The sequence below is a fragment of the Orcinus orca genome, chromosome 3 (genome assembly GCF_937001465.1).
Source record: "Orcinus orca chromosome 3, mOrcOrc1.1, whole genome shotgun sequence".
Taxonomy (NCBI): Eukaryota; Metazoa; Chordata; class Mammalia; order Artiodactyla; family Delphinidae; genus Orcinus; species Orcinus orca.
In genome coordinates this window covers 178,771,754-178,792,290 of record NC_064561.1, presented here as the reverse complement: position 1 = coordinate 178,792,290, position 20,537 = coordinate 178,771,754, and the positions used below count along the sequence as shown (strand labels likewise).

The following is a 20,537-nucleotide window of genomic DNA, read 5'->3' as shown; positions in this document are numbered from 1 at the left end:
TTAGACTCGCCTATGAACATCTTAGCATGAAGTTGATTCATTCTTCCTAGTTTTTCTTCCCCAATCATGTAAAGTTCTGAACGTACAATATGAGGCACTGGGGTTCCAAATATGTCACAAAGGGGGTCACCACCCTCTGCCTAGTGTGGGAGGACGCTTCCTTACCAGCATGCCATCAAGGCCAAATCAAGAAGCAAAAATCACACCATGCATCCCACACTCCACTGTTCCATGGTTCATGACTTCCCTGAGAGCCTTTTAAGGGTCTTAGAATTTCAAAGGTATGAGATAGAATTTAGGAGTTAGCCACACAAGGACAGATCAAAGACTTGAGACCACCCATTTGAATGGATAGAAAAGGGAATTTCGTGGAGCATCTAAAGGAATGGATATTTAACTAGAGTTGGAGAGATTGGCATGTTGTTTCAATGCTGAATTGGCTTATGAAATGAAATGTCATGAATTTTCTTTAATGTAACTAAATTACAAGAGTCAGCAGATGTATCTACAGTGGGACTCTGTTAATTTAAGAAACATGCATTTGAGCACCCGCTGAGTGAATGACCTGTGTTTGGTGCTGTGGAGTTTCAGAGATGTATGAGGTGCAATCCCCGTTCTCAGGAAATGTTCAGTGAGGATTGGGAATGGATGAGGGATCCGGAAACCTGTAGATGGATGAACTCGTTAGTAGATAAGCTGAACTTTGATGACACTGTTGCACAGAGCAGCCAAGTGAGAAGGCTTGGAACGGTATTTATCTGTAACATAGTTAAAGTTGACATTGAGAAGAAAGTGCCAGGTGGTGGGCAGGGACTGGACCTTATCACTCTGGTCTTTCTGGAAGCATGCTAGGCATGGTGAGCCAGTCCAGGGGCCCCAGCAGGTCCCACCATTCACTTCTCTATTTCTTCTCCTGGTGTTTTCTGCTTTCAGTAGGTTATTCAGCAACTTATTTACCTCTTGGTCACAGACAGTGAAATCATTACATCTATTAAAAAGGAACCATCTGTTTTCATTAGCAGTTTAAGAGCTTGTTTGTGTCTATATGTCTAGGTGCTAATTCAGGTTATAAATTCATCTGTTGCCCCTGCCCTGGGTCAGGCTGGTGCTGGGCCTAGTTACAGAGATGAACCGGCCCAGGAGGGGACAGAATCCTATTGTCTCCAAAGGTGCTAACTGCGTAAATGCAGGAGTCCAGAAAGTCCACCACTGTGAGCAAGTGACTTCTGAACCAGAAAAGAAAGTGCTAGAAACTGGCAGACAGATGAAGGCTGTAGAGGGGGAGAAAAAGACCATTCCAGGCTTCAAGGGGCTACTTCTGTCCAGATGACAGGACAGTGCTTCGTTCAAGACCTTAAGAGGCCCCGGGTTCAGCCCTACAGCACTTGGTGACCTCTTCTGCCCCCTCCTGACGTCTCCCTAGGCCAGACCAGGGGAATCGTCTGTTCTCTCTGTTCATTCCTGTTTGCTTGACTCATTCTAAGCAGGCCTCTGAACACAGTTGCCCCTTTGGAAATCATAAGGAAAAGCAGATGGGGATGTAGAGTGAAACCCACAGGTGGACAGCATGGGCTTGAACCTTTGTCCCAGCATTTTCTGTCATGGTAATGTGAGCTACTTCCCCAGCCTGAGCCCCGTCTCCCCTTGAGTCAAAGGGGAATTGTGCTTTACTTTGCACAATTCTTAGGTAGAGTGTGGGATGTTACATGTCACACTGAGCATCCGTCCCTCCAGCTGAGGTGGGCATTTGATAGAGCAGGACCCGGAGTCCCACATCCATGCAGGTGGGACATACCTGGTGGGCAGGCAGCACCAAAGCACCAATGGACTCATCCACTTACCGAGTGGCCCTACTGTGTGCCAGGCCAGTGACCCTTCTGCGACTAGCACGTCATGGGTGCTCCCAAGATAGGAGTGACAGTTCCCTCCAAGTTTCCTCATCAGTGCTGCGAGTTTAAGAACACACACAGCGTCTTCTACAGCCTTCACCGCCCACGTGGGGTCCGTGAGGAAGGCTGCAGCGTCAGGGCAGCACCACCCGGTGGGCTTGAACCCTGGAACAGGCACCACCTCACTGCGCCGGCAGTTTGGGAACTTTTCGGAGACAAAGTAGGAATCAGCGCGTTTCGTTGAAATCAGCTCTGGATTCTGTTGCCTCATCTGTCAGATCAAGAAGGTGAATTCCTTGGGGGCTTCGTCCATGGCCACATCACGCCTGTGTGTGCACGTGAACCTGACTTAGGCGCTAAAATGATTTCCCCCGCAGACAGTCAGCACCCATTCCCCAAGCTCCCAGCTTATTCCTTCATTCAGGAAACACACCCCTGACCCAGGCAGCCTCATTTTCCCATAGGAAAATGAACAGGAGCTCAGTTCCAAAGCTTTTCAAACGCTTACTGCCACAAACAGCTGCAAGTTCCCTTATTGCATATTAGAGGTCTCCGGTTTTCGCTTAGGAACCCCGATACCCTGGACGTCATTAGAGTTGCACTTTCTAGCTGCTGACCTCACATGGCTCAGGAGGGTAGAGCGACACACACTGAATCTTACATCGGGGGCATCAGACCGATGAGACCGTCCTTGAAACGATCTCTTCATTCTGCACAACTGTGGGCTGCAAAAGTCTTTGTATTTCATCAGACAACACAGAACTCCCCTGGGCTGTGACTTTCCAGATTTTACTGCCAGTTTTTGCTGGTTAGGTTAAATATTTGGGGAGGGGAGGGAGCTACTCAAGCAGCCACTGTAACTGTTGGAGATTAAAAAATTACAGCGGGCCCCATCGGGCAGCCTGCGGTCAGGGCAGCCTGACGTCTGCTCAGCGGGACAGAGATGCCGCCCAGTCGCTGCTCAAGATCAGACCGGTGGTGAAGGAGAGTCTGTTGCTCTGGTCCTCATAGGGAATCCTGAGTGCAGACGAGAAGCCCCATAAAGGGTCTGAAGGAGAAGGACAGCCCCTAGCCCCCTGCATAAAGGTTCTGAGGGCTCCCACCATGAGTCTCAGAAAGGACGGTTTTGTTTTGGGTTTTTTTTTCCAAAATGCTTATAACCAGGTTATTACCAAGAGGCTCCTTTGAGTGCATGGCAGACTTCTGCCCCATCCCTCAGACTTCCTGACAGGCTGGATGCCTACCTTCTGTCACAGTTAGCCCTTCCTGTCCCCTGGGCAAAAGAACCCACTTCCCTGACCTGGGGATGTGTCATCCTAAGCTTGTGATCCCAGGCCAGGCAGGCTGAGGTGTTTGACCTCCTCTGTTTAATAGCGTGGACATGGTCCAGGCTGCTGGCCCCCCTCACTGTCAGGGCCGTATAGATGCGCCCTGCATGCACGCGCGCGTGCTCTCTCTCTCTCTCCCTCCCTCCCTCCCCCTGTCTCCTTCCCTAATGCTTCTGCGAGGGAAAGTTCTGCCCATCGTCAAACACGCGGATCCTGGAAGAGAATTATTTCTGGAGGATTCCAGACCCAAACTGGGCGTGACAGAGCACAGCCAATGCTGGGATGAGAGGGGTTCCTGGGCCCCGGCCAGCTTTCCTTACCCGCTGGGCCCTGCTTGGCCATTGAGAGCAAAGCGCTTGTCCCGGGCCTAGCACTTCTTAGCTGTGGGACCTCGGGCTCCACCCTCACAGAGGCTATAACTAATTTCAAAAACGATAACGCATGCAAAACTTTTAGAGCAGTGCCTGGCATTCAGGAAACACTCAATTTTAGGCATCTTTGAAGCAAATATCGCAAACTTATGCAAAACTTGAGAACACTGCCTCCTGGAACTTATCAATATCTGTCACGGGAGGCGCCTTCCCACAGCTTTTCAGGGCCTGACTAGCGTGGACAGCAAAACTCACGTAATCGCTTTGCGCTGTACCCTCATCTGATGGCCTCACCTCCTTCGCTCCTTCTCTGTGGTGTGGGCTGAGCACTCATGGCTTCTGAATGCAGAGGCTGGACCGGGGTTATTTTTAGAGCATGCGGTAGACAGGAGTGTGGCTTTCAGTCCCACAGTAATGGTTAATGTTCCATGGTTTTCTGGAACATTCCTTGGAAACATGACCTATGACCTTGGCCAGGACCCATGTTCACAAAGAGCCTTTTGATTCTCCTACCCGCCGCATGCACATACAGAGGAAACTCGTTTTCCTTCAGAAATACAGAGTAAAGAATGATTTAATCACAATAATTCTGGAAAGATCTTTTATTTCGATTTAAAACTGTTCCCTGCACCTGTGTCCCGGGCCTGTGGGCAGAGAGCTGCTGTGTCCACCTTTGTGAGCCCCTCTTCTTCCTCCCCCAGGGCACTGGTTTTACTCAAAACATCCTCAAGCTTCTCCACCAGCTGCTGACTGTCCTGACCAGGTCCAGGCCCTCAAGCCATTCAGACCCTGGTACAGAGCTCTGTGGCCCAGACAGAGCCCGCTGGTTGACAAAGCCTACTCTCCAGATGGCTGTGTTTTGGCAGGAACATGTCAGAAAGGTCCCTTGAACAGATGTCCCAGGCAGCTTTGGTCACTTGTTGAAAAGACTGCATTTTGTCGACCCTTTGCCGAGTCCCCGGTGGTCGGGGTTATGTGTGATTCTGAGCCGCGCAGCCTCGCTACGGGAGAGCTGAGGCTTGATCAAAACAAGACACAGATGTCAGTGCGGGTACAGGGGAGTTTGCCAGGCACACAAACGCTCCCCCTTCTCAGCTAACCTCCCAACACCCAGGCAGCTCCCTCAACGCATTCCTTACAGAGTCAGGCTAGAAAGCCACAGGTCTTCAGAGATGCTTTTGTGCTTTCTAATGATCTGACTCCCCTGAATAAATTAGGCGTTAGCTGACAACTGGGGACTGAGGGGGGATGTGAAAGGTGGGAGGATCACTATGGCCTCCTCAGTATGGCCTGAGTCAGCAGGAGAACGCGCTGGTCCCGGAGTTTGGAGCCCCAGCGAGTGGCAAGTTCCGGCAACTTCCTCGGGCACACCAAGCAGACGTCTCCACACCTGCGTGCAAGCAGCACCAATCACACTTTGTCTTCCTGTCCTTGTGTTTGCGCTCTCCCTCCAACTAGACTCTAAGCTCCTTAGAGCAGGGCTTGCATTGTCCGTCTCTGTGACCCCATTACCTGCTATGAAGCCTGGTACCTGGCAGGCCCTCATGGGGGGCTGTGCGTGCCTGTGTGTCTATGTAACAGCACGCTAAAGTGAATGTCAGCCCATGACACCAAGAGACAGTAGGTGTCATATTCCAAAGGGGGTGCTAAACAGTGTGCAGAATTTACAAATGCAAGAGCTACACAACTCGCGATCCTTCACTCTCAGGGACACGAGGGCTGGGAGAGTAGAGGTTGGAAGAGGGATTTGGGACAGAATATAGTGAGAAGCGAGCCCTCTTCTAGAGGGACATGGGGAATCCTCCCTTTACCTCTTGCCTCATAAATAGACCATAACCACTCAGCTTGGGATGTGTACCTATGACTTGGGCCCCTACGTGGTCCTGGGGCAGCAACTCCATCTGGGGGACACAGATGACATGTAGTTTCCTGAATGCAGAGGGCAGGGGCTTATTGGAGTGTCTGGCCCAAGAGAGTTGGGGGCTGCAGGTGGGGATGTAATAGGACTATGAGGGTTTGGGAGGGCAAAGCCTGCTGAATGTTTCCAGGGACCAAGCCAGAGAAAAACAGTTGGCATGGGGTCATTTTAGATCCTGTTTTGAAAAGCTGCTTAGAGTGGGGAATGGGCCCCAGCAGAGAAGCTAGAAGACTAACCAGAAAGCCCGGGGCAGAGAGAGTAGTCACAAGTAGGAGCGGAGTGCGTGGTCCACATCAAGAGAACCTTGGCAGGATGTCCCGTGTTGGGGGGAAGTGACAGAGAGTCTTCAGATAACCCATGAAACTGTCCACCAGGTTTAAGTTCCCTGGGAGCATGATGTAGTTAATGGAACGCGTCCCTCCTCCAACAGACCCTTCTTTCTTCCCCTGTTCTCCACCCCTGGGTGCTTTGGAAAACTGGGCTAGGCAGCTGGGGAGGGTCAGACCAGAAGCATGAGGAGGAGAGAGAGAGTAGAAGCCAACCGTGCCCCCTTCCCACCCTGCAGACACTCCTCCACCACCCAGCAGGCCCACACTGGGGAAGGAGAAAAGCCACGCATTCCACTGGGGTCTGAGTTCTGACTTCTCGTTAGATTGGACCCTTAAATTATTGATGAGAGGACTCCTGTTACCTGAGAATGACAAGAAGAGTCATGGGGTTGTCCCAAGTTTTCATCCAGAGTTGGGAAAGAACTGAAGTCCCGCTCAATAAACTGCAAAAGACAGTGCGCACAGAAATGCAGCTGCTTTGTGATGATTTTGCCATAACTTGAGCTTGTTTTGCAGAATGGCTACATGTGAGTGAATGTTGAAATGGCATCTAAGCTTCCACTTCTAAAGCTCAGCGAGATTCTTGTTGGCAGCTATGTTCTGGACAAGGGTCACCCGTGCTAGACCCTGAATTCCAAAATCTCCTCCAAGGCTTCCTACCTGCCCTACCCTCACCCCAGATCCTCTGGAAGTATAAGATAAGCTCGGGTCGTCAGCCAATGAGCTTGTGGTTCTCTCTGGCCCCAAGCGCAACCCAAAGACCTGAGGGAACCTCTCATGAGTTTAGGGTATGGCTCTAAGCCCTGCATGTTTCATTAGCTCTAGTGAATTTGTAAAGCTTCCCATTTGTCAAGTTTCCCTGATTCTCAAGCGTAGCCCTGTGGAAGCCCTGAGCCAGGAGCTAGGGAGTCAGAAATCCCCACTCACCCTTGGTGTTTCCTCAAAGCTCCAAGTGACCCATTTGTCAAAGAGGGTGGGTAAGCATTTTGCAGTCCAAGGCCCCAGTAGCACTCATGGCCTGTGGAGTGCCAGACCAGGACTCCAGAGATTAGTCCTGGTCCCTAAGTCCGTGGGAGCCTTGGTGTGTCACCAAACTCCCCTGACTTAACGATTCCTCATTTGTCCCGTGATTCTTAATCAAGGCTGCACAGCAGGAAAACTCATAGAGCTTTACAAAAAGATGCACATGCTTGGAGCCCACTCCAGGGGCAAGGTTCAGTTGGTCATTGGGTGGCCCAGGTGTCACCTTCTTGAAAGCCCCATTGGTGACTCTCCTAGGCATTCCTATTAGAAGACCATGGAATTAAATGACCCATCAGACCTCTTCCAGCTCCAACAACCTAGGTGTTCTGGGGCAAGAGTTCAGAGGACAATTTTGAGTGTCAACCTGAAGATGTTTTATTAGACTCCAAACCAGTGTGGTTAAAATCAGCCCTCATATCCAAACTTTCAGTCAGTTCAGTCTTGCATTTCCTTATCTCCCATCCCCAGATACCCTTAAAGACCCTAGGGGAAAGGAAAAAGGCAAAGTGACATGACCTACAAGTGGTACGGGACCCCATGCTGCCCCAAGTCCAGGCAGCACACTCTGTGGTCATCCAGGAAATGCAGGGTAAAGCATAAAGTGTAGCATTTATAAGAGTGACCTCTGCATCAGACTTGGTAACTGTGACCTTGGGAAAGTAATGTAACTGTTCTGTGCCTCAGTTTCCTCATCTGTAGATTGAGAATAAAAATACCAGCCTCCTAGGATTGTAGTCAGGGGCAAGTTAATGCTGGTGGAGAGTTCAGAGGGGTGGGCATCCTGGCATGCAGTGGGCACTCAGTCAGTGCTGGTGATTATTGTGTGTATTCTTGTCATCATCATCATTCCCCAGATGGTCACTCTGGCTGATGTCAGCAGACAGTGGAGAAATGCAGGGTACAGAAAATATACCCTTGCCTTGCTAGATGTACCCCTTTTCCTTAAGAGTAGAGAAGTCAGTGGAGTTTATACTACTTTTATGAAACTGCCCTTTTTAACTAGAAGAGGCGTCTAGGGGCTTTTCTCTCCCCTGTTACCCTGACACCCTGGCTGGGTCAGCATTACTGGAACCTAAGCTTGGCAATCATACATTCCACAGGTCGTCTTCTGAGGATATGAGTGTTCACAAAAACAACTTTTCAGAGAGAGGAAGCACAGGTCTGCACCAAGAACCAAATCAACCATATGGGGAGCAGAATACAAAAGAAAAACCTTGATTCTATTGTTCATGTATTTTATAGAGATTGTAAGGCAGTAGCAGAAGGCACTACCAGGTGGTTGGCCCTGAGAACAGGAAGATGACACAAGTCTGTCTTTCCCAGGAAGTGGTTGTGACCTGCCGTGGGTTGCCATTGCCCCGATGTGTGTGTCATGAGACGTCAGCGGAGGAAGAATGGTTTTTCTGAGAGGCCACCAAACCTTGGAGTTATGGTGCTGTTGAAGTGCTCACTCCCTGCTAAGGGATTCATCTGAGTGCCACAGAGAGCAGAGCACACTGGTAACATCCATGCAGGGTAGATTCTCTCCCTCTGCCAGGCACACAGGAAACATCAGCCGCTAGCTTTCTTTCCTCCACTCAGAGGTCGCCATCTTGTGTGACAGAACTCTCCTCACGTTTTCTGGTGGAGGGAGTGTTTCCCATGATGCAGTGTGCCCACATTGGCGCCTGGCCATTCTGCCCGGGACAGGCCATCCAAGGGCCCTGATGTACCAGCACCAGTGAGAGAGCAGATCTTCCCTCCCAGGACCAGCCCCCATGCCCACATAATAACGCTTCCTATAAGAAATCTCCACTGAACTTGAAGGTTTCACTATATGCTGGGGAAAATTATGTGTGGAAACACCTTGAAATTGTATTTACAAGACATTGTAATTTTCCTCACTAAAAGTTTAGACTTTTAGTTTAGACTCTAGTCTATTTAAAAACAAAAGGAAATCCCGAGCAAATATTTCTGGTGTCTAATACAATAGAATAAGTAGTCTGAGGAATTTCACTAGTTCTCTCTGGTGTAATTCAGAAGTAACATGATGAGTTTCATCTGCTCCTTTCAGGACAGGCTGAAGAGGAAAATTCATGATGCCTCCAATCCAAAGAATGTAGCCATAATGAGTCACTTTAGGACAATATAGTAGCTTAGGAAATCGTTTTGTTTCCCTTTAGTTGTTAAAAGAATGTTGTTGTTGTTTTTTCCTAAGTGAGAAGTCTATGGTCTCTTGTCATTGTCTACGATAGAGATGGCAGAGAGGGGTAACCGGAAGGGCACCTCATACTAACTGGTAGTGACAGTGGGAGTGCGGTGTTGACGATTCTGAGCCTGCATCCAGCTCCCTAGAAGCCTTCATCTGTGATCAATGGCCAGTGCCTAAAATGGGCCTGGGACCAGGGTGGAGCAGGTGGAGTGGACCCTGGGTGATTTCTTTACCAGTCTTAACGTAAAGAAACACTTCCATTAGGAGCATGTTTGCTTAAAAGTTTTCCTAGTGCTCAGCTCTTCCTTTTCTCCTGGGCAGGATTTATACCACCAGTCCTATGACTGTGTCTGCGTCATGTTTGCCTCCATCCCGGATTTCAAAGAATTCTATACAGAATCGGATGTGAACAAGGAGGGCTTGGAATGCCTTCGGCTCCTAAACGAGATCATTGCCGACTTTGACGATGTACGTACTTACCCTTGATGGGCAGGGCTGGCCCCAGTCCCATCCTTTGGCGTTCCTCTGGACTGGCACATTTGAAGTTAGTCCAACATCATGGCAGCATAGCTTAAAACTTGTCCTTTGACAAAATTTCTGGTGGTTGGCATTAAGCTTTTCTGCTCTATTTAGGTCACTGACTAATTTTGGTGAGGCAAACACATATTATTTTTAAAGCTAATATGATTTCTATCAACAACTACCAAAATCTGTTCCATAAAATCTCTCTCCAGCATGCCCATGAATTTTCTTGAAAGGCTTGAACTCCAAGGAAAATACTTGCCCATCTCTTTATACATAAAAAAGATAGTAGCTTATTTGCATGTGTGTCTGTGCAAACTCCAAGGTCTATGTCAGATATCAATTTGAATTGTACATGGCTGGCATGCTTTATTATTGAAAAAGCAATATGAATGTGGTAGAATATATTTTAGAAGGGACAAAGTGTACATCTTAGGTATTGGAATAGGTGTCAATTTTCAATTTTCTGCCTACAAAGGAAACAATGCACTTTGTTTTCTAGTAAGAACAAACAGACCTCTGGTTTGAAAGATATTGTTGTTTTACCATTTTTAACAATATTTCGCAAATATAGGAAAATTGACATCAGTGAACATACGTTCATCATGATTGATGGAATTTTGAAACACAGTGATGAAATTATATAATATGATGGTTTCAGGCCAACCTTCTAAATGTCTTGTGGGACCTGTGCATTTCTCTGCTACCACCACTGTCACCATGAGGTTGACTCAAGACTCATGGTGAAGTAATGACAAGTAGAGATTTTCACTGTTGTGCAGGGTTCACAGTGAAAAATGTTGGCACATTTCCTCCAGCTGCCCCTCGGTAAAATAAATGCTCTCTAGCACTAGTGACCATTCTTTCAGGTTGGATTGCTCATGGAGATGTGATCATGGGATTTGCTCACTTATCTCAGATTCTCTGACATGTGATCTTGAGCGAATCTCCTCTGAAAGCAGGAGTACCAAGGAAGGGTCTAGAAGATGTTCCCAGTCTTCTGTTCGTACCTTTGTCCTGCTGAGCAGATACAGAACCTTCCAGCGTTTCCTTCATTTGCTCTCTCCATCCAGTCTTTCCCTTTCCTACAGCTTCTTATTTTTACCTTTCCTCCATCCCACCCCACGGTCTAATGTAGTAGATGAGGAGGACCCCAGTAGGAAACTGATTACTGGTGCCAGAAACTGGGGCAAGAAATATTAGGGTCAGGGCTGATGAGAGGGGCCATTTATTCCCTCCACTCCAGGTTTTCAGAGGGCAAAAGTTAATCCTCAGCACTACAGTTGGTCATAATTCACCCTCACCATGCAGGGAAGACCTCACTCTCTGAATCATGATTTTATATTTAGACCTTTCAAACACAGAGTGGGGAAGTTTATTTGAGGCCATTATCACTCGCATCATAATTTATCCTGTTTCCTTCACTAGCAAATTCTAAAAGGTAATTCATGTTAACTGGAAGTAAATCGTTATACTGCATATCTTTCCAAGTACATGCCCTTTGTGAGACGCATGAAGTGTTCTTTCCCCACGATGCCCAAGGTCGAAGGGTGAATAATCAGTATCATGTTCCTGTGACTGAACTAGGATTTGAGAATGTCTCTAGAAAATGCTTGGCCTTGGGTCAGCAGCCGACTGAGTAACTGTGTGACTGTCATTGCCCCCCAGCTGCTGTCCAAGCCAAAGTTCAGTGGAGTTGAAAAGATCAAGACCATCGGCAGCACGTACATGGCGGCGACGGGTCTGAGTGCCGTACCCAGCCAGGAGCACGCCCAGGTACACACGTGTCAGCCACACCCAGCACACGTGAGCCTGAGCTCTGCCCACAGGTCATCCTGGGACCAAAACAGTGACCCATACACTGAATTGCAGGCACAACCCTGACCTCAGTGATTAAGGTCTCATGAGAAAAGATGAGAATTCTGGAGGCTTCTGAGGGTCTGTTCACAAAACTTCTTTCTCTGGCAGACAAGGTAGAAAAAAAACAAGCAGTCTGGTAGCTGCTTGATACCAGATAAATATACAAGAAAGTTGATTAGAGCTGTTTATTTAAAGGTGACTCATTATGGGAGGACTCCTGGTCTTTTGATTTAAAACAACGTGGTCAAAAACATGCTGACCACCCAGAAATTTGGTTGAAATGTGATTTGGTCAAAATTGAGTATCTTCAATCAACCAGGGTTTTTGAGGGGGGTTTTCTGTTATGTTGTGTTTTGTTTCTCTCTCTCTCTCTCTCTGTGTGTGTGTGTGTGTGTGTGTGTGTGTGTGTAGATATACTTTGTTTTTGTTTCTCTTTTGGCCATGCCATGTGGCACGTGGGATCTTAGTTCCCCGACCAGGGATCAAACCCGTGCCCCCTGAATTGGGAGCACAAAGTCTTAACCACTGGACCACCAGGGAAGTCCCTAGATATGGTTTGTTAACTTGTGGGTCAATAACAAGACCCCTTTCCCCTCGGGACAGTGGGCTCCCTGACGGGCACTGGCTTGTTTGACACAGGGCAGAGGTGGTGGGTGCAGCACAGAGGGATGAAACTTACCAGAGCACAGCTTGCTGGAGGTGGTTGGATTCCCCCAAGGAGAGGAAGAGCTCAGCCATTCCCCGACCCCCGTGTGTCTAGCTTCCCCCCAACCCCACCACCTCCCACAGGCAACCAAGAGAGGGACAGAGGGGCAGCAGCTTGCTCAGACAGAGTCCAACCCCCGGAGCATCAGGAGAGGGTTCTCTTCTCTCTTAACATTCGTGGGCAGAGACGAGAACATGAAACGTCAGACTCAAGATTAACCCTAGCATTTTTCTGAGTGAGTGGGGTAATATATGTCCCTTCTACTCAGGTGTTGCTTCCAGATTATTATTTTTTTCATGGGTATGAATTACTTTAGTAATAAGGAAAAGTAAAACAAACAAGCAGTAAAAGAAAACTTAGAAGAATCGTAAGTTTTGAGCAGTACCATTCCAAGCAATCTTGACGCCTGACACAAAAGGAAAAATGGACACCCCTGTTTACGTGGTGTTGTGTATCTTTCGGGGTTGGGTTTTTATTGCCAGAACATTCAAGTGTTGAAAAACTATTGGAAAATTGGACAATAAAGGTATTAAAATGTACAACCTTGTTTTAATTCTAAATATCTTATTTTTACCCAAGACAGAACTAATTAGATTTTTACTGTCCTGGCTTTAATGGAAGAAAACTTAATCCTTTTCAGCATCTTTAATGTTCTGAAAAAAATTAACCATTAAAAATAACATAAAATTATGTACACAGGGACAGACATTTTTCCTGTTGCCTCGGGCTCTAAGACGCCCAGCACAGCACTGTCAGAAACTGATTAGTGAGCTCAGCTGCCATAATGAAGGCTGGGCAGCTTCAACAACAGAGAATTATTTTCTCACAGCTCTGGAGGCTGGAAGTCCCAGATCAAGGTCCTGCGGGATGCGGTTCATGTGAGGGCTGTCTTCCTGGCTTGTTGCTGGCTGCCCTTTTGCTATGTCCTCACAAAGCAGAGAGAGAGAGAGATCCCATGGGTATGGCTTCAAGATATGAATTTGAGGGGGATCTGTGCAGTCCACAGCCCCTATCTTTCTTTAAATTTCAGTGTTTTACTTCTTTCTGGATTTTTCTGCATTAATTTTGATTTTCTAAACATTGCACTAGGATATTATTTCTCATGATGGTTGAGTTTTTCAGTGCCCCCTTAAGTTTTGCAGCTGAGGTGAGTGCCTCACTCTTCTCACCCTAATCCCAGCCCCAATTCTGAGGCCTCTCAGCTGACCTCCTCTTGTGGCCCATTTAGGACACTTGACAAAATCACACCTGCTCCAGAACTTAGCTAGCAACAGCCACTTACGGAACCCTTGGCAGGGATGCTCAGAGGCACATGAAGACCCACTCGGCATTCAGCGTCTGTGCTGGGCCCATCCTCCATCACCCCTCCATCATCATTCCTCCATCATACCTCGATCATCCCTCCTTCATCCCTCCATCACCCCTCCATGATCCCTCCTCCATCCCACAATCACCCTCCATCATCCCTCCATCACCCCTTCATCACTCCTTCATGACTCCTCCATCATCCTACCATCATCCCTCCATCACCACTCCATTCTTCCATCATTCATCCATCACCCCTCCTTCATCCCTCCATCATCTCTTCATCATCCCTCCTTCATCCCTCCATCACCCAACATCACTCCTCCATCATTCCTACATCATTCCTCCATCATCCCTCCTTCATCCTTCTATCATCCTTCCATCATCCCTTCTTCATCCCTCCTTCATCCCTCCATCATCCCTCTTTCATCCCTCCTTCATCCCTCCTTCATCCCTCCATCACCCCTCCATCACTCCTCCATCATTCCTCCAATATCCCTTCTTCATCCCTCCATCAACCCTCCATCGCTCCTCTATCATTCCTCCATCATCCCTCCTTCATCCTTCCATCATCCCTCCATCATCCCTCCATCACCCCTCCATGATCCCTCCTCCATCCCACAATCACCTTCCATCATCCCTCCATCATCCCTACAGCCAGGCTCCCTGGTCTCGACTCTGTCACCACCAGGTCTCCTGGATCTTCAACAAATGTCTCCAGACCTCTCCTCCCCCTTCCCATAGGCACAATTTTTGGATGGCTTGTCCTTATCCACTACCTTTATTTTTCACCTTCTCCTTCTGTGCTAACCCTCACCAATGCGGATGTCAGAAATTCCACTCCTAAAGATCAGGAAGTACTTCCAAATTCCAAAATCCAAGTCGGATTTGCATTCCCCAAGCGATCATTCTCTGTGTCCTGTCTGTGGCCTCTGATATAGCCAGCCATCACCTTCGCCCAGAAGTCCTCTTCTCCCTCAGCTTCTGGTTTCTTCTCTTTAGTGAATCCTGCCTGAGGTCTTCCTCTGTGGACATTTCCATGTTCTTTCCCCAACCCCTCCCCTCCATCAGGGATCTCAGCTAAGACTTGCTCCACCAGCCTCTGTATCCGACCGCTGACAAAACCATCGTCCACCTTCCTGACCATTAGGCCAAGCTTGGAGCTCATGTTTCCAGCTTTCCACAGACACCCAGCTTGCTCACAGCACCCTCACCTTCCTCTTGTCCTCCCTACTCCCAGAACAGGGCCTCCACCATCTGCCTTCACGCCCCTGCTCTGACCCATCCCCTACCTCTCCCTACAGCTCCCTCATCAGCCCTCAGACGTGCACTGTGCGTCTGTGCAGACAAGCACCAAGTGCTACTCATACACCCTTCAGGAAGGGTGCACCCACCAGCTGTATCAGAGGCCCTGTGGTGGGTGCTACACATGGTCTCCAGACACCTGAGTGAGGGGCTGGAAATCTCCATTTCCACAGGTGATTCTGATGCACAGGAAGACACCCTGTGTTCAGATCTCACCCATCAGCCATGCCAAGGCTCCCGCTTTCATAGGAGCCTCTCCTGCACCCTGACCTGCTTTGGCCTCACCTGACCTTCTGTGTCTAGATTCTATTTCCTTTCCTCCCACGTGCTTCATATCATTTCCTGCTTTTGTTTAGACGTGTGTTTCTTGTCCAGCATCCAAATTATAGCAGGGGCCATGTCTTATGTGGTGTTCCCCAAAGTCCCAGAAGGGGGGCGCTGAACAGAGTGATTGCCCATGTCTGTTCAATGAGTGATGGATCAGCGCGTGGCCACCCTGCTTCCCAGCCCAGCCTCTCGCTTCCTTCCCGCCATTTTACAATCCTGCTCCTCCCCGTGCAAACGCGCTCTTTTTTTTCTCCTACCATTTTCGAAAACTTAATAAATGCCTCCTGAGTCTTTACTTTTAACAAGCCTAGGAGGCACCCCAACCCAAGCCCATTTTACAGATGAAGCAACTGAGGCACAGCAGTGCAGTAACTTACCCAAGGTCATAGAACAAGCAGCCATAGAACAGGGCTATAGAGCAGGACTGCGGACCCGAGCACTCTGGGTGCAGGGCTCACCTCCCTCTGCCCACAGCTCTCGTGCTGCTTCACCCCCTCCCCTTCTTCCCCAGCCCCCCACCATGTTGGCTTCTGCACCCACACATTTGTACGCACACCATTCACCCAAGCACTCCTTACACAGGTGCCCCATCCCTCCTGCCCTCATCACTGGCAGCCACAAAATCTGCCTTCTCAGCTACCCTTGAGCTGCATCCTGACAGCCACCACTGTTAATACATGAGTATTTACCTTCGTGGTAGAGTGGAAGGAGCGTGGCTTTCACGTGAGACTGCTCATTCCTTACCATGGTAGCTAAGCTTTCCGCACATTAGTGTCCTTTTGTATACAGTGGGGATCCCACTCATTTCCTGAGGCTGTGGGGAAGACATTAATATGCAAAATGCTCCACGGGCAGAGTGGGTGATAAAAATGATAATAGCGGTAATAATACACTTATGGTCTGTACACTGTTTCACGTATGGATACCATTGCTTCCTCCCGCAGAACAGGTAAAAGGGTTTGGGGACATAAATGAAATACGGCATCAGGTCCATGTAGGGAGCTTTTACTTAATACGAGCTATTTTTATTTAGAACATTTAATTAGAATCTTGGTAAGATCATCCTAGAGATATTTTGAAATTCAGTGAAAATCTGAAAGGAAAGTTCATTATGTTTGATTGGGGGCAGAGCATGCTTGAGAAATAATAACATGGATATAGTCTTTATGAAAAAATGAATGTCCCTTTTGCCTTTTGTAGCCTACCTACTTATCTCTCTAGTTAAAACCAAAAAAACTTTCCATTTATTGTTTACAAACAAAAAATTTTCTATTTATTATTTAGCCAAATATTTAGTTTGGCAACAAACATATTCAACACAGCCAGATATTTAGTTTGGCAAAATATATTGGGTTTCTCAAGGATTCATGTGTTTTTCTTAAATCCAAAAAGAGGCAGAGCTGTCTAGATAGAAGCAGCCTTTTGAAAGTCAGCTTTAATTTGTAATTACCTCCACATTTTCTACATGCCGGCACAGGCTACTTACCCCCTGGGAAAATGAATGCACAGGGGTCTATCAGCCCCTAGTCAGAGCAGGGCTTTCTATCTGCCTTTGTTTTGCTTCATTTGTGTTAACTTAAGTGAAACAACACATTCTGATTTTAAGCTTAAAGACAACATGACTAGATGGTTGGTTGTATTATGTGTAACAACTGATTGTTGTTGTTGAAAGAAGCAGGCATTTGTCAAAAAATGAAACATTACATGGAGAACAGGCTTGCATTCTGAACCCGCTCTCGTAATCCCCGGAGCATGCACCTGAAAAGTACACGTTCCGTGATGGAATTCAGGGTTGATAGAAATGGGGAGCTTATGCACCCCAGAGGCACTTCATTTTAACGTCAGGACTTCACCACTTCCCAGACCCATAGCAGCCCCCTGCTCCTTCCCAACCATGGCCTTTAGACCTCAAGCCATGATAGCACACTTGTAGTTACAGGTATGTTTTTCTTGACTTACGTAGACTTCTTATAAAAGGACATCTCACTAAAAAATAATCATCTCCAGTTTCTCCTGAAAATTGGTAGATCTCCTGATCTTCATTCCTGATGACAACAATCACCAGCTGAGAAGCAGCTGCCCCATCTTGGCACATTCTCCCCAGTTTGCCACACTCCTCACCCCTCCCTATTGCCTCATTCCCTCTGCTGCACTCTGGAGCCTCCCCTACTTGATCTCTGAAGGGACTTTGCCTGCCCTATCATTAAGGAAGTCCATCCTTCATGCCAGAATCAATGATTAGGGTCATCTCTGGTCTTAGTATGTAAATTGGTTTTGATCTTTTTAATACAAATTTTACTGAGAACTTAAATATGTCAAAACCAAAGTACAGAGATGAAAACTTTCATGTAAACCCATTCTTTGATTACACTATTGCTGTGATGAGCCTTACCTCTAGCTTTTACTCACAATTTCAAATAGAGTGATGCCCATTGCCAGCGGCACTTTGGAAGAAGTGACTTGTGCTGCCAGAAGAATGGGGGGAGGGGAGAGGCAGAGAAGCAAGAGATAACAGGGAACTGTATTCCTATCAAGGTACGAGTGCTGGTGCTCATTAAAAATTTTTAAGCTTTGTATTATTGCTCTCTTTTTAATTATTTTTATTTTAAAAAGTTAAATTATTTATTTTATTTTATTTTATTTTATTTTTTGCGTTACGCGGGCCTCTCACTGTTGTGGCCTCTCCCGTTGCGGAGCACAGGCTCAGCGGCCATGGCTCATGGGCCCAGCTGCTCCGCGACATGTGGGATCTTCCTGGACCGGGGCACGAACCCACATCCCCTGCATCAGCAGGCGGACTCTCAACCACTGCGCCACCAGGGAAGCCCTAAATTATTTTAAATGAGTTTTTTATTTTATTTATTTATTCTATCAGAACAAATTTGACAGCAGGTTGTGGGCTAAGGGTAGTTACTAGTTTGTAAGCACTACCTCTCACTCTGTTTCTTGCTGAGTTGGCCCCATAGACATAACCGCTGTGGCTAGCACTAGGATTTCTCCATCATTCTTCTCCCTCCATCCCCCAAATAAGATCCCAGGCTCCAAGTGACCCATCTATGAGATTCCTACACTTACTCAGTTTATTAGCAAAACCGAGCTGACCGACAAAACAATGAGCAATAAACATTGCCCATCCACATTCACTGAGTCAGGCTAACGGTTCTGTCTCTGCCTGAGTTAGGAGCTGCCTGATTTGACTGTTTGGGATTTTATTTAGCTAGTAGGTCAACCAGCATAGATTTTCTTTACCCATTGGGGCAAGTGCCAGTTACTTGTTAATGACTGCCCCTCTGTAACTGCCCTCCAGAGTTTATAGTCTGGAAAAAGTCATGTATGCAAACAGCAATTCCAATGCTAGGTAAGCCTGGGGATATTAGAGGTGTCTCAGCTGGGCTGCTATAAGAAGTTACCATAGACTGGGTCACAAGTAACATTTATTTCTCACCGTTCTGGAAGCTAGGGAGTCTGAGATCAGGTCTGCAGATTTGGCATCTGGTGAGGGCCCTCTTTCTGGTTTGCAGACAGCCATCTTCTCTCTGTGTCCTCATTTGGTGCAGATGGAGAGCAGAGAGAGAGGAAGCAGCTCTCTCCTGTCTCTTCTTATAAGGGCACGAATCCCATTCATGAGGGCTCCACCCATGTGACCTAATTACTTCCCCAAAGCTCCACCTCCTAATACCATCACACTGGGGATTAGGCTTCCTCATATGAATTTTGGTGAAACTTTAGGACACTCCACCAAGTTGATCAGGGAAGAAGTAAGGAATCATTCTCAGATCTTCTGCTGCCAGTTTCTTAGTAACTAAAGCATATGTTGAAACTCAAAACCATAGTTTCCTTTACTGGCAAAAGTAGAAAATAGTTTTGGTCTCTGCTGAAATGAAAAGCAATATCTCAGTGCTGTGTATTTTTGCACAAACACCAAAGCGATCGTGATGTAGGGTAAATGGAGAGAGAAATGCCCTCCTACTTTAATGCTACTAATAGGAAACAAACACTGAAGGAAGAACCATCACTCTTCGCTATACACACTGAGAACCTCAAAGATACTTAACATTTCAGACACTTAGATTGTTGTTGAAGCCATTCATCAATGTAGGTTGCTCAGTGTGTGGAAAGCGGGGGGAAGTACTAAACTAGGGCATAAAGCAATTCTTGCTAACATTTTCCTCCTAGAAGCTTTTCATGTCAAGCAGAGTGATGTGCTTCTCTACCCTATCATGAAGGAAACTAAATAAAACCTGAGCCTCAGGGATGCAGGCAGAATGTGTTGCCCATATGAATTCATTTCATCTTAAGCACAACCCTATGAGACTGGTAGTTATTGTTTCAATTCACAGATGAGGAAACTGAGCCCCGGAGAAGTTAAGTGACTCAGCCAAGGCCATGCAGCTGATGATTGTGGAACCTGGAGCTGGACCCAACTTTGTCTGACTCAAAAGTGCTGGCAATTATTTAGTGAACTTCCTGCTTTCAGACAAGTAGTGGTCACCATATAAACAATGAAAATAAAGAAACAAAGGAAATAAAGAAAGAGGTGAATGGGAGAAGCATGTCCGTGGGAGAAGGACTTGGGAGCTGAGGAAGCAAGATGGAGGGGACTGTCTGAATCTCAGGTTTCCAGTTTAGGGATCTGAAATTGATGACACCATTAGCAAAAGTAGAAGAGTCAAGAATAAGAGCTGTTAATGGGAGATTAAATAGAAATAATAGTTTTAGACTTACAAGTTTGAGTTTTCAATAAGGCACCCAAGTAGAATTCCAGTCATCCACATGGGTGGTGGCCAGTTCCAGAGCCATTAATGAGCAATGCTTGGATATAGTTTTCCATCAGCTGAATATCTCTTAGACACATCATCCAACACAGCTGTCACCATTTTAGCAGCAAGACTATCAAGGAAAAATGCTTACCTACCTGTCTACATGTATGTGTCTATTTTATTTAAATCTCTCCCTTAAGAAGCTTACAAAAATGGACACAATGCAAAAATATTTTTAAATTAATAAACTAACATGCAAGGAATATGAAAGATAAGATAGAAACAAAAATGAGGATGATGCAATAAAATGAAAATCAAATAGCAAAAGTTGTGACCACATTCAAGATGCACACGGGGAAGGAGGCAAGAGGGTGAAGTTTATTTGTCTGATGCTAAGTATTGATACCTCAGCTTTCTTTTTGTTTCCATTTGCATGGAATACCTTTTTCCATGCCCTCACTTTCAGTCTGAGTGTGTCTTTAGATTTGAAGTGAGTCTCTTGTAGGCAGCATATAAATGGATTTTTTTTTGTAACCTATCAGCCACTCTGTGTCTTTTGATTGGAGTATTTAATCCATTTACATTTAGAGTAAATGAAGGTTGAGGACCCTGGAGTCAGATTGCCCACCTGCAAAGCCTGGTTATTCCACTTACATAAGTTATTAACCTCTCTGGGTTTCCCTTTCCCATCTGCATAATGGGG

General features: G+C 46.8%; 1 protein-coding gene across 1 annotated transcript in view; it reads left to right on the top strand.

Annotated features, from left to right (window-relative positions):
* The window catches only part of ADCY2 (adenylate cyclase 2), a 433,799-nt gene that overhangs the window by 399,941 nt on the left and 13,321 nt on the right, over positions 1–20,537 (top strand). The window contains exons 21-22 of the mRNA XM_004274498.4: positions 9,371–9,517; positions 11,240–11,347. Of these exons, the coding sequence (XP_004274546.1) occupies positions 9,371–9,517; positions 11,240–11,347 (255 nt within the window). The remainder of the gene's footprint in view (positions 1–9,370; positions 9,518–11,239; positions 11,348–20,537) is intronic.